Source organism: Ochotona princeps, chromosome 17 (genome assembly GCF_030435755.1).
Source record: "Ochotona princeps isolate mOchPri1 chromosome 17, mOchPri1.hap1, whole genome shotgun sequence".
Classification (NCBI taxonomy): Eukaryota; Metazoa; Chordata; class Mammalia; order Lagomorpha; family Ochotonidae; genus Ochotona; species Ochotona princeps.
In genome coordinates, this window is record NC_080848.1 from 44,370,300 (window position 1) to 44,383,863 (window position 13,564).

General features: G+C 64.3%; 1 protein-coding gene across 2 annotated transcripts; it reads right to left on the bottom strand.

Annotated features, from left to right (window-relative positions):
* Positions 1-297: 297 nt before the first annotated feature.
* On the bottom strand, positions 298-13,362 carry LLGL1 (LLGL scribble cell polarity complex component 1). 2 transcript variants are annotated; one of them, XM_004599379.3, is made up of 22 exons: positions 13,193-13,362; positions 10,855-10,952; positions 9,187-9,268; positions 8,964-9,094; positions 8,080-8,238; positions 7,839-8,001; positions 7,622-7,757; positions 7,460-7,514; positions 7,213-7,367; positions 6,910-7,133; positions 6,664-6,731; positions 5,891-6,044; positions 5,712-5,816; positions 5,038-5,330; positions 4,662-4,809; positions 4,413-4,566; positions 2,024-2,319; positions 1,447-1,711; positions 1,120-1,234; positions 895-991; positions 685-821; positions 298-606 (listed from the first exon to the last, which is right to left on the bottom strand). In XM_004599379.3, the coding sequence occupies exons 1-22, from the start codon at positions 13,271-13,273 to the stop codon at positions 528-530; spliced, it is 3,195 nt and encodes a 1,064-aa protein (XP_004599436.2). In that variant the 5' UTR covers positions 13,274-13,362; the 3' UTR covers positions 298-527. The 2 variants fall into 2 exon arrangements, with proteins under 2 accessions (XP_004599436.2, XP_058531234.1); XM_058675251.1 differs by lacking the exon at positions 298-606 and having other exon boundaries at positions 681-796; positions 885-991.
* Between the last annotated feature and the right edge of the window lie 202 nt (positions 13,363-13,564).

A 13,564-nucleotide genomic window follows, 5' to 3' on the forward strand; every position in this document is an offset into this window, starting at 1 on the left:
AATAGTTTTAGAAATGACTGCTGAGCCCAGCACAGGCGTTAGAAAAATACTCTGTAGGGGGACAGGGAGTTGCCGTGCGAGGGGTCCCACCGCGGGGCAGCCAGAGCCACCCACCCCGGACACAGGTTAGGTGTGGCTCTGTGTTAAGGGGCCAGGATCACGGGAGACGCTTCAGCTGCTTCTCCAAGGCAGGCAGAGTGCTTGGTCACAGACGGCGTGGGCTGGCTGGACCATGCGTGACCCATGGAAGCCAGAAAGCAGCAGCAGTGACCTCAGCATGGGTAAGGCTGCCTCTGTGCCCAGGGCAGAGAGACCGGGCACCCGGGGACCCCCAGGCCGTGATGCCCACTGGAGCAGGCAGGGCCCAGCCAGACTCCCAGCAGGCCTACAGCTCAGTGACCTCAGGTGTGCTGCACCAGGCTGACCGCTGCTTTCCTAACCCCTAACTAGGAAGTCACCCTGGGAGCCGTTCTCCATGGAGGCCAAGGACAGGGCGACGCCATGGAGCAGGGAGGGCCCGTGACGCCTCACTTGATCAGGGTACTGCAGGCCCGGGCCTCGTCCTCTGACAGGGTCCTCAGGTTCTTCTCCGATTCCTCAGAAAAGCTGGGGGAAGCAGCAGCCATCAGAAGGGTCAGGGCAAGAGGACGGGGAGGGGCTGGCAAGCCAGGCAGTGGGCCTCACCCCAGGAACTCCTTCACATCCTCCACCGTCACATCGCCTGTCGTGTCCAGTGTCGTGTCAGCGCTGGTGGCCGAGCCCGCGGACGCAGGTGACAACATGGCCTCGGAGGGCTCTGGGAAGGAAGAGGTGAGGCCCTGCTGGAATCCCTCGGCACCCCACCTCCCCACTCCTGCCCCGCCACACTTCACATTCCCCCTCACCAGCTCCCACGTTGTAGGCAAGATCAGGGCTTCCTTCACAACTTGGGGTGGCCAGGATGATGCCTGGGGTTCCATTGGCCTGGCTCAACTTGGGGGACTCTGGGAGCCTACAGGAGCAGGGGCAGGGACAGGGCTGCAGTGAGGATCATAGGCAGGTGCCCCAAGGTGGCCAGGTAGCTCTTACACACACATACACGTTGCCAGGGACTGGGCCCTGGGCCACCCCAGCACTCACCTGGCCTGGAGCGGGTCCCGGGGGCAGCGGATGTCCAGGGAACACAGCGGTTCTGTGATGTTGCGGGCGCTCAGCGAGAAGCGCTCGAACTCAGACGGCGAGATCAGGTAGAAGCCTGTGTGAGTGGCAGAGCCAGTGGTCAGGGGAGCTGCCACCACCTCTGCCCTCAGCAGGCCCTGCTACTCGCCCTGGCTGGTGCCGCGCACACCTACCCTGGCCACAGCCTTGCCGGGGCGCCTGCCCTCTCGCCCTGGCCATGCCCTGAGCGGGGGCGCCGTACCCACTCACCCTGGCCGTGCCCTGAGCGGGGGCGCCCTAGCCGCTCACCCTGGCCATGGCGTGTGAAGACACAGGAGGCAATGCCGCTGATGTCCTCCTTCCGGATGCAGGGGTAGTGCACCTGCGGCCGCAGGCCAGGCACGGAGAAGACATGCACGTCCCCCAGGTTGGTGAGGCAGGCCAAGCAGGTCTCCACATAGTCCTCACAGGCCACGCTGGCAAACGTGGCCAGGGCCACCTTGCGCACGCGACAGCCCTCGTGGGCCGTCAATTTGAACTTGGTCTTGGCGCTCACCTTGGGCAGTGTGAACACCTAGCAGCAAGGAGGCCAGTGAGCAGGGGCTGGCCTGTCCCAGCCCAGGGCCCTCATGTGAGCTGCCTGCAGCCAGGTGTGCCCACTGCTTCCTCCTCCCAGTCCCTCATCTGGGGCACAACCCCAGTGTCCATGTCTATACCCTGACTGCCTGCAGGACACAGCAGCGTGTCAAGGGGAGGGGGCTGGATCCTTGGGGGATGCCTGCTGGCTGGGTTAGGTCCTCAGTCTGGCAACATGAGCAGGCCATGGCTCAAGGCCTGGGGGTATCTGGTGGTGAGGCTGGGATGGGCTAGGCGGCCCTGGGCTCACCTTGAACTGCTCCTCAGAAGCGATGAGCACAGCGTGTCCCCCCTGCATGTCCGGCGCCTGCGCCAGGTCCCGAGAGGCCTCGTAGGGCTCAGGCAGTGGGCGGCCACGGCCGTCCAACACGGCGATGGCCACCACGGGTGCCCGATGCATCAGCTGCACCTCCTTGCCCAGCACAGCCTCCACTGCTCGCTCAGGCCGCTGCTCGCTGCCCACGCAGGCCGCTGGCACCTCTAGCGCGTAGGCAAACACGGAGCCCGAGTTGGTGCCGGCCCACATGGTGGGCCCGTGATGACCTGCTGTAGGGACAGGGAAGCCATGAGGAGGGGGCTCCACTTCCTCACAGCGAGGTCAGTCCTAGACTGGCCACCAGCACGCCTGCACAGGTGCCTCCGTGAGCCCCAAACTGGACCTCGCTCCACCAGCCCATCCTACTGGACTCCCAGCCCCTGACCCTGCAACGCCACCTGATGCTCCCAGGCCATCAGCAGAGGGGAAGACAGGCCACCCTGGCCAAGGCCCATGAACCAGCAGAGCTCTGCCAAGCCTCCTCGTAGCAGAGTCCAGTGGCAAAGCCAGGCCACCACAGGATCCAAGAGAATTGACACAGCTAAGCAACAGCTTAGCTGTGAAGTGCCAGGGGACAGCCCCAGCCAGGGTGAACCCGAGTTAAAAACTGGGTTGAGGGCCTAGCGGCGTGGCCTAGTGGCTAAGTCCTTGCCTTGAATGCACCAGGATCCCATATGGGCTCCGGTTCTAATCCCAGCAGCCTGCTTCCCATCCAGCTCCCTGCTTGTGGCCTGGGAAAGCAGTCGAGGACGGCCCAAAGCTTTGGGACCCTGCACCCGTGTGGGAGGCCCAGAAATAGTTCCTGGTTCCCGGCTTCAGATTGGCACAGCAACAGTCATTGCGCTCACTTGGGGAGTGAATCATCAGACGGAAGATCTTCCTCTCTGTCTCTCCTCCTCTCTGTATATCCAACTTTCCAATAAGAATAAAATAAGTCTTTAAAAAAAAAAAAAACGGGTTGAGCCCCCCACCTGCAACATAGGCACCCTGAATGTAGCTTCCAGTCCTGGCTGCTCCACTTCCAGTCCAGCGCCCTCCAACTTCACCCAGGAAAGCAACAGAAGATGGCCCAAGCTGCTGGGACCCTACAACCATGTGGGAGACCCGGATGGAACTCCTGACTCCTGGCTTTGACCTGGCCGGCCCTGCTGTCATGGCCATTTGGGGAATGAACCAGCAAATGAAAGATTTTTTTTAAAGACTTATTTTTATTAGAAAGTCAGATTTACAGAGAAAAGAGACGGATCTTTCATCCACTGATTCACTCCCCAAGTGGTGACAATGGCCAGAGCTGAGTCAATCTGAAGCCAGGAGCCACGAGCTTCTGGGTCTCCCACACAGGTACAGGGTCCCAAAGCTTTGGTCCATCCTCCACTGTTTTCCCAGGCCACAAGCAGAGAGCTGGATGGGAAGTAGAGTGACCAGCACCCACATGGGATGCCAGTGGATGTAAGGTGAGGATTTAGTTACTAGGCTACCGCCTCGGGCCCAATGGAAGATCTCTTTCTGGCTCTCCCTAAACTGTTGTCTTTCAAACAAGGGGAAAAAAAAAAAGCCTGTATCAGTCACACCCAGATGGTGGGACGACCTGATGGACACTTTGGGGGCAGAGCTAGTCCTGAAAAGCGTTTGCACCTGGCTCACTCTCAAGGCACCAGCCCAGGGCCTGGCGCCATGGCTCAGCAGGCTAATCCTCTGCAAGCACCAGGATCCCACAGGGGCACCAGTTCCTGTCCCAGCTGCTCCAAGTCCCATCCCGCTCCCTGTGGCCTGGGAAAGCAGTAAAGACAGCCCAAAGCCTTGGGACCCTACACCTGTGTAGGAGATCTGGAAGCTCCTGGCTCCTGGCTTCAGATGGGCTCAGCTCCAGCCGCTGCAGCCACTTGGGGCAGGCCAACCTCCCTATCTCTCCTTTTCTGTGTTACCTGCCTTTCAAATTAAATAAATAAATATTTTTAAAATTAAAATTAAAATGCTAGCCAAGTGACACGGTCCAGAGCAAGCCACCCAACATGGGTGACTTCCTGACCTCTGTTTCTGTCCACGTTCAAAATCCACCTGGGAGTCAAAAGCCAATCGAAGAATTACAGGTCAGCCCAGGACCTGCTGGCCGCCCCAGGCTGCAGCCAGGGCACCTCCCGGGCTGGCCGCTGTTGCCCTGGACACTGGGCCCCCTTCGCCTGGTTCAGATCTGAGGCGGCCTTGCGTGGTGCATGTGGGTGGCCAGGACAGCCTGGCACACAACCTGTTCACACCCTTCCCCCATCTTGGATGGCCAGCGAGGGCCCCCCGGCCCTGGGTGCTGCCCTCGCCACAGCCCTACCATCTCGGAGGAAGGTGTCAGCGAAGTACAGGCAGCGCACCACACCCGAGAGGGAGTCGTCAGCTGAGCGGGGTTCAATGCGGCGCTGCACGGGTGTCATCTCCACGTCGTGCGGGCAGGCCTGCTCCGCCAGCTGCGCATTGGCTTCCTGCAGCTGCAGGTGGGACGGACCCTGAGCTCTCCGCCCCACGCACTACCCACCCGCGACCCTCCCAGGGCCTGGCTCCCAGGTAGCTGGTTCAAGCTCACCTTGCTGTTGGCATTAGCAGCCCGCTTCTTGCCCGACACACGGCTTTTGCGGATGCGCCGGAAAGACTGGCGCAGCGACTTCTTAAGCGACTTCACGCGTGACAGCGGCCCCTCCATGGCCAGGGAGTCATTGGGGTGCAGGGTACACCTGGGGGCAAGAAGGACCGGTCACACAGATGCTGGCCCCTGCCAGCCCAGAAGCGAGGCAACGAGGGGCCCCACTGGCCCAGCAGCCGGTGGTGTTAGAACACCCTTCCCAGAGACGCCAGGTCATTTCTCACAGAGCTTCAAGATCTCCTTTAACACACTCAAGCTTCCAAAGTGGACACAGGCCCAGCCCCCATCTCCTGAGGGCTCCAGCTGCCCACCCACCCACCTGGCCAACACAGGACTCTTGCGCTGGTAGTCAAAGAGGCCGAAGCCGTGGCTGGTGCCAAAGGCCACGAGCTTCCACTCCGTGTGCAGTGTGACAGCGGTGACGGCGGCTGGGGGCAGGCACTGTACCAGCACGCGTGGCTGGAAACCAGCCGGCCAGGGCAGAGGCCCCACGTGCGGGCTCAGCTGTCCGTGCCCCTTCCATGTGAAGCCCTCCCGGTCCTGAAGCAGGTCCACACTGGCCACGCTGACCGCCTGCTCCGAGGGTGTGTCGCTCAGCTCCAGCACCAGTACCTACGGCCACAGCACGACAGGACTGTCCTCAGTCTCCCTGGACAAGCACCTGCTGAGCAAAATCTGCTGCTCTCCACCATCCAAAGCGCTCCCCGGCACCGGCGCCTTGTCTCCCAGGGAGGCAGCACACACTGAGAACCTGCTCTATGTGGCAAGTGCCATCACCTGGTAGCAACCAAGTCCCAAGGGCCCCCCACACCACAGGACACACCCCCTACTTGGTACTGACTCCTGGCCAACCAGGGACCCACCCCATCTCTCCTCAGCCCAGCCTGTCCTGCCCAGAGCCCACAGGCCCACCCCATCTCTCTTCAGCCCAGCCTGTCCCGCCCAGAGCCCACAGGCCCACCCCAGCATCCCTGAGGGGTGCACTGGCTCTACCTGGCCTGCGGTGCCAGCCACCACCATCTGGCCTGTGTACTTGCAGAGTGCCACCTTCTGCACACCGAGCCGTGGGTCATCACTGTAGGGGTCAAAGCAGCCCACCTGGGGGATGACAGGAGGAGTGACGAGACCCGGCAGGGCTGTGGGTGCTCGCAGAGGCTGGCAGAGGGACCTACCTTGCGGAAGGGTGGCCAGTCATCCTCGGGAGCCTGGGCCAGGCTGTCAGCGTGCTCGCAGTCAGTCTGGAATAGGCCGGCAGTGCTCAGCTTGTACAGTGGCCGCAGGGCCACCCCAGAGGCATCCCAGAAGCGCACGGTGCCGTCCTCATGGCTGTGGGTAGCATAGACATCAGGGCAGGTCCAGGGGCTGGGGACCGGCTGGGGGCAGGGGAACTAGAGGCTTCAGGGCATGGCTGGGAGGCCCCCAGACATGCAGTGCAGCCAGCCTAGGGTCCCACTGGCTGGGGGCAGAGGGACTGGGGAGCTCAGGGAATAGATGGGGGGCCCCTGGACATGGAGGGCAGCCAGCTTGTGGGGCTCCTGCCAGCAGCATAGAAACCACAAGTTCCTCCACAGGGCAGTGCATGCTGCAGCCAAGGGCCTGAGGTTCCCAGCAGGGTGAGCGGGAGGGCGGGACAGGAAGCAGACCTGAGTCATTGGACACGTCAGTGCCCGCCAGGCCCAGGTAGGGCTCTCCAGCACCTGCCCCGGGCAGCCTGGCGTGGGCCAGCCCAGATTTTCCGGTCCCAGGGCAGGCAGGCGGTGAGTGGGTGCAGCCCTGGGGTTGCCAGCGCCCAATTCCCAGCCAAAAGGCAGAGCAGGGCCACAGATGGTTTCACCCTGATCCCCCACGGGCTAGGGGACAGGCCTGAGTCACGGGGCATGTCGGCCCCCAGCAGGCCTGGGATGGCCTCCTTCGCAGCGTGGATATGCAGGTCACACACACCTACCCAGTCAGCAGCAGCCCACGCTGGGATGGCTCCTGGGCCAGGTTCCGACCCCCGGTGATGGGCCAGCTCTAAGAGAAGATGGCAGAGGCAGGGCAGGGCACAAGATCAGGACACAGTCTGCCCCCTCCACCACCACCATAAGGCACTGCACAAGCATCCACAGGTACACCTGCCAGTGGTCCCACCCCAGGCTGGTCCCAAAACACCCTCCCCAACCCAGAGGTCCCCTTTTCCCCCAGCACACACCAGAGCGCCAGAGGCAGGCTGGGGGCTTTGCTGCTCGCCGGCGCTCACGAGGCGGGCCCACAGTTTGGCAGGGACACTGGCCACGTGAGCTGAGCAGGTGACGGCGGATGAGTGTAACGGAGCCAGATAGGGGGCAGGCACGGCCGGCCACCCAGGCGTCTGCAGGTCTAGCACCACCAGCTCCTCCTCCAGCAGCACAGCCAGGGCCTGGGGCTCGTCAAATTCTGCAGGCCAGGGAGGCGAGTCAGGGCTGCCCCGTGGCACTGCGTACCAACAGGGACGCTGAGGTGGACCCGCACGTACCATCCTCAGGGCTCGTGCTGTGCACCGTGAAGAAGTCGATGACGCGGGAGGTGAAGTCCAGTGTCACCAGCGTCTCGGCCCGCAGCACACTCACACAGTGGCGGTCGCCGTAGCTGGCCCGGGGCATGCCACCGCTGAAGATGGTGAAGTGGCCCCTGCGGGCGGGGGTCAAGAGTCCCATGACTCAGGAGCCGCCTGGGCGCCAGGGGGCGCTCCCGGGCCTGGCAGACGGGCATCTCCCACCTACCCGGACGCACAGCTCCGCCACAGGATCTTGCTGATGGCCTTGCAGGGGAAAGGGCCTGCACGGAGCACAGTGTGTCAGCGCCGCCAGGTCCTCCCCGCGCCCGCCACCACGCCACTGCTGCTCTGCTGCCCCATGGGCCGTCCCTTCCCAGCACTCACTCACCATAAGGCGTGCTGGCCACCGTGGGCTGCAGGCTCAGGGGGCCGCCAGCATCCATGGTCCAGAATGCATAGCTGCCGTCGCTGTGGGAGCTGACGATGGTGCTGCCGCCACGGCCCCAGCACACACTTTCCAGTTGCTGGGTAGAAGACAGGCATGAATGCCTGCCTGCGGGCACGCATGGGGGCCCAGGTGAGGAGCACGGGTCTCACTCACTTACCTGGTTCCCTAGGAAGATGTGGTCTACGCCTCGTGCCGCCTGGTCCCAGACGATCAGTAGGCCCCGGCTGTAGCCGATGAGGATCTTGGTGGGGTCCCCAGGGTGGGCCTGCAGTGACTCCACGGGGCCCAGTGTCTTTCCACAGCGGTAGTCGTCGGGCACACTGCAGGGCAGGTGCAGGTGAGCCAGCCAGCTGGGGGCTCCCTGCGGCCACCGGGAGGCCCGCCTTGCCCGCGCTCACCTGCGCAGAGTATCATCTGGACCAACCGTCTGCCCCTCAACCAGCGTCAGGGTGGGGACATCGAGGAAGAAGACACTGCCGCCCTCGGTGCCCAAGGCTGCAGTGTCACTGGCAGCCACCAGCAGGACCACGGTGATGCGGGTGAGGTTAGGCAGAGGGCTGCACGAGACGCAGGGAAGGGGTGAGAGGAGGTCAGTGCACCTGCTAGGGAGGCTGGGAGGGGCTGGGCCGCGGCTCTCAGCTCACTACAGGCTCCCCAGGGCCTACTTGGGGGGCAGGCAGACACCTCAGGAAGGCGACGGTGTGCTGTAATTAGGCTGCTCAATTATTCACCAGGATGCCGGCGAAGAGGGGGATAAAAATAGGTTCCCCAGGTCTTGGAGACAGACTCTGGGCTCCACCCACCCGCCAGGAGGCCCAGGCCGGGCCCAGGAACCACTGGCAGACATGGCCCTCCCTGTGTGCCCCGGGAACACTGCCACCAGCCCGTCCACAGGTGGAATCTGACCCCACGAAGGACCCGGGGAAGAGTTAGGGCTGGGGAAGGAGAGCCCCCCAGCACACAGGATCCAGCCAGCTCTCCTGACCCAAAAGCATCCTATAGGCACGAGGCCAAGCACAGCCCGGGGACTCTGCTCAACCCCAAACCAGTCCTTCCTTCTACAGCCCTCTCCCAGGGTGAGCAGCCAGTGAGCTCCTCCCCTCATTGCGGAGACACAGGGCCAGTTCCCAGGACACAGACCTGCCCCGTGTCCTGGCCTCCGCAGCAACTGCCCGCCCCCAGGCCTGCCTCAGCTTGAACCCCAGTTCCTGTTGGCAGCCCCTGCGCAGCCGGCTCCCCTCTCCCCGCCCCCAAGCCAGCAGCTGGCCAGGGATGTTGGTACCTGGCACTGTCGAAGCCAGCCCGGCTGGGCGGCTGGAAGCTGAGCACTTCCTCCAAGCGGGCACAGCCATGCTGGTGGGTGATCTCCCAGAGGTGCAGGCTGCTGTCGTCCAGCAGGGTCAGGAGGCGGCCCTGGTCAGGGAGCACAGATCAAAACCGGGCTGGCCTGGGCGACGAGGTGGGATACGGGGCTGTGATATCATGGGGAGGAGGCAGAGGCTCACCTGGCCGGGCAGGAAGTGCATCTGGGTGACGGTGGCTGGATCGCGGTGCAGGCCTGTCAGCTCCACACCTGGGGCACCATAGCTGAGAGGGATGGGTCAAGAGCAATACCAAGAAGGCACAGACCAGGAAGCCATGGCACAGGGGCTCCGGGCCCCTCTCCTTCTTAGGAGTACCCCAGTAGGCCTCCCTCTCTGAAGCAGCTCCCATCCTGTACGCCCACGGGATCCCCAAGCTCATCTTAGTGGGACCCATCTGTCAAGTGGGCAAGTGACTCCCACTTTGTGGGGCGCCTGGCTCCAGCTGGGCACACAGCAGGGGCTTGTCTCCCTGGGCTCTGTGGGCTGTGCTCGGCAGGCGGGAGACAAGGCCCAGCCCAGGAAGGAAGCCAGAGAGCAGAGGAGAGCCCAGGCTGCCTCTGCCTCAGCTTTGGGCCAAACTCCAGGGCAAGTAGCCAGGAGCAGGGGTGAGCCCCTAGCCTGCTGCTTCGCAGCCGGACAGGAGCCGAGAGAGGTTGGGGGGCAGGTCGCCCCCCAGCAGCTCCAGACCAGAGCAGGGCCTGGGCACCACCATCCCCAATACGCACACACAGACACACACACACACAGACACACACAGAGTACAGGGTGGGGTCGGCATGGTTGCCCTGGTGATGGGGCAGAAGCTGTTGCCTAGAGTCGGAGCTGGGTCCCCTGCAGGAGCCTGGCAGGAACACAGAAGGGACAAAAGAGGGGCCAGGAGCAGCTGGGCGGGAACCAGGGTCACCAAGGAGATGCAAAGGGGGAGGGGCAGCTCCCTCTGCGGCCTGGCTCTGCAGGGCAGAGTGGAGCCCAGGCCCCAGGTGCTCTGTAAGTCCAAGGCACCCACTTCAGACACCCAGCAGCAAAACCAGCCAGTGGGTGCTCCGGGGGCAAGTGTGGGGCCCCTGTGTGCCATGGGAGTCCACGGGAGCGGAAGGGCCGTTGCAGCTCAGCCACACTCCCCAGAGCATGCAAGTTCACAAACACAGGTCCAGATGCCCATCCCGGCCTGGCCTACCCTGCCCCGGGTGAGGAGACCCCGGGACCCCACACCCCCCTTCCCAAAGCACAGCCTCATTTTCTGCCAACCGACATCCACAAGCAGGCTGAGGAAGCCCAGAGGGACGCCTTGGGCGGGCCAAGGCCTGGCAGCCCCTGCACCTCGGCCTCCCTGAGGGCAGTGGCGGTGGGATCCTCCAGGCAAGGCAAGGAGGCATTCAGCTGCCGGCCAGCACCCCCACCCCAGCCCCAGCCCAGGCCCGCAGGGAAAATGCTGGCTTTGTGCAGCTCACACAACCCATTGTGCGGCTGCCAGGATCCAGGTGGGGGCCCTGCTGTGTCAACCATGCCCAGCCTGGCACTGTCCCCAGCCCCCTTGGCTGAACACACACATCTTCACATTCGCACACGTGTGTGCGCCCACTAAACCAGGGCCCCCAGCCCCACCTGCCACCCCCAACAGGTACCGCCGCCCAGACCGCTGGCCTGGCTGCGGGGAGCGGGGCAGAGTTGCCTAGGGGTAACCAGCTAACTGAAATGCAGTAAGGGCCAGCTGTGGCCACTGTAAACTGACGGCCCCCATCTCCCTGTCTCCCAGGGATCCCAGCATGGTCACCAACAAGGCTGTGACCACCAAGCCACAAAGGATACATCTTGACAGCCCCCGACCTGGTGCCGATGGCCATGATGCGGAGCTCGGGGTCAAAGGCCAGGGCGCTGGGCTGGTTGGGGAAGCCATGCTCCACTGTCTACGGGAGAAGAGATGCCCACTCAGGCCTCAGAGCTGGGTTCTCCCACATCCAGCGCCTCGGTGCTGCTGGATTGCGCTGTATACCCCCACCAGTGCCCGCTCAGGCCCCGGAGCTGGGGTTCCCCACATCCAGCGCCTCGGTGCTGCTGGACTGGGCTGGATACCCCACCAGCGCCCACTCAGGCCCCGGAGCTGGGGTTCCCCACATCCAGCGCCTCGGTGCTGCTGGATTGCGCTGGATACCCCCACCAGCGCCTGCCCTGCCAGCCAGGTCAGGCCCCAGCAGCGAGCAGAGAAGCACTGCCCTCCACCTGCACCCTGCTCCCATTGGCACTGACTGAACCAGAGCTAGGAGTCACAGGGTTTGGGGAGGTCAGAGGTCAGGGGTTAACAACTACCACGAGCTCACCCAGGCTTCTACACTCTCTGGAGAGAGGCCACTTTCCTGTCCAGGCCTTGAGGCTGTCAGCACCTGCCCTTGAGGGCCGAGGGCACAGTCAGGGGTCCTGCCAGACTCCCTGCCTGTCCTCCCACCCAAGGGGCTCCGACTCATCCCAGACCTGCCCACAGTGCCTCCTGACCGCCTGCTCAGCAAGACACACACTGAACCTGACCTTGCCAATGTAGGCCCCGGCAGACAGCAGGGTACCCCATAAGCTCCCCACATTATGGAGGAATAGGGAGAGACAAACTTAGTTGTGTGTCTGGCCTCTGCCTCGCTCCCACCCCGGAGCTCAGCTCAGCATGCACACAGAATTTGCCCTGCTCGTACACTACATACTCCTGGCCACTGAAGCTTCTGCTGACCAGGGCATCCCCACCCAGCTCCCCAGGACACCCGACCCTGTACCCCACAGGCCTCACAAGGTCACGGACCCCCTCCAAGCCGCCCACCCACCCCACACACCCCCTGCCTTATTCCATGTCCATCCCAAACTCGGCTTGTGGTTTTTCACAGCGCCCCAATCCCACCCAGGGGTGCGTCAGTCAGCTGAGTAAAGAGGCCCCAGGGGAGGGACCCCGCGTTGGAGAGCAGATTCCACAGCCACTGGTGGGTCAGAGTCTGCACTCCACCAAAGCCAGGATCTTGGGGGGGGGGGGTTGTCCTCCAGGGAGCACCACTGCCCACCCCTTGCAGCCACTGAGGAAGTGCCCCAGGCTTCCACCGCCCAGCACCACACACAGGATGCCAGCAGGGTCCCCCCTCTCTTCTGGGCCCTCAGTCACCAATCACAGGACTGCCTGGCCCTGGTCCCAGGAGCACTACCTCGGTTTCCCTAGCAATGAAATGGGGCTGCTGTGGTCTCTGGCTCTGCTAGACCTCCCATTTCACAGCTAGGCAAATTGAGGGACACAGCCAAATAGGGACTGGGAGAGGAGCAGGGCAAAGCTCACCCAGCCCCACGCCAGCATCTGCAGAACAAACAGGAGTGTGCACTGCCCGCCCCCAAGTCCCTCAAGATGCGCAGGAAAGTGGAGGGCTCCCGAAAGCAAAGGAGAAAGAAACAGCTAGAGAGGTCTGGAGAGCCCAGAGAGAGAGAGGGAAGGAGGCAGCCCAGCCCCCAACATATACGCAGGGAAAGGCACCCCTCACCCCCAACACACACGTAGAGGCACCCCTGGACCCCCAACACACACACAGACGCATGCATGGAGAGGGAAAGGCACCCCTCACCCCCGACACACACGGAGAGGCACCCCTCGCCCCCCACACACACTCAGGGAGAGGCACCCCTCACCCCCCACACGCACCCAGAGAGGCACCCCTCGACCCCCCACACGCACGCACAGAGAGGCACCCCTCGCCCCCCACACGCACCCAGGGAAAGGCACCCCTCGCCCCCCACACACACCCGGGGAGAGGCACCCCTCGCCCCCCACACACACGCACAGAGAGGCACCCCTCGCCCCCGACACACACGCACAGAGAGGCACCCCTCGCCCCCGACACACACGCACAGAGAGGCACCCCTCGCCCCCGACACACACGCACAGAGAGGCACCCCTCGCCCCCAACACACACCCAGGCTGAGGGGCGGTCAGCGCCGGCGAGACCCCGAGACCCGCAGAGCGTCGGGGTCGGCGAGGCCCACCGCGAGCAGGGGAGGCGGGCTGCAAAGTGGGCGCCCCGGCGAGGGGGCGTAGGCCGCGAGGGGCGCCCCGTTCCCCCGGGCCCGACGCAGCCCCGACCCGGGGCCCCCGGCCCGCCCCTTCCCGCCTCAGCGCCGGCCGCCGCACCTTGTTGAAGGCGAACAGTTCCTGCTTGAGCTTCTCGCGCTGCGGGTCGGCGCCCTGACGCCGGAACCGAAACTTCATCATCTTGCGCCCGGCCGCCGCCGCCCGCGGGATGCGCCGCGCGGCCCCGCCGTCCGGAGGCGCGGGCGGGGCGCCAGGCGGCAGGGGCGCGGGCCCGCGGGGCGGGGCCTGCAGGGGGCGGGCACGGCGCGCGACGGACGCGCCGGCCAGCCAATAGGCGCGGGCGCTGAGCCCGGCGCCCCGCCCCCGCTGGGCAGACAATGCGGGAGGACGAGCGGAGGCGCCAGCAGCGAGCATGCGCCGCGGCGCGGGGCTCTTCGGGACTTGTAGTCCGCGACTCCTGAGCAGCCGCTC

Excerpts from the sequence above, each read along its gene's own strand:
- LLGL1 (XM_004599379.3), bottom strand. The coding sequence starts at position 13,273 with ATGATGAAGTTTCGGTTCCGGCGTCAGGGCGCCGACCCGCAGCGCGAG. Across the intron at positions 7,758-7,838 it reads ACATCTTCCTAGGGAACCAG|CAACTGGAAAGTGTGTGCTG; the intron begins GTAAGTGAGTGA and ends TCTTCTACCCAG. Across the intron at positions 4,810-5,037 it reads AAGAGTCCTGTGTTGGCCAG|GTGTACCCTGCACCCCAATG; the intron begins GTGGGTGGGTGG and ends TCTTGCCCCCAG.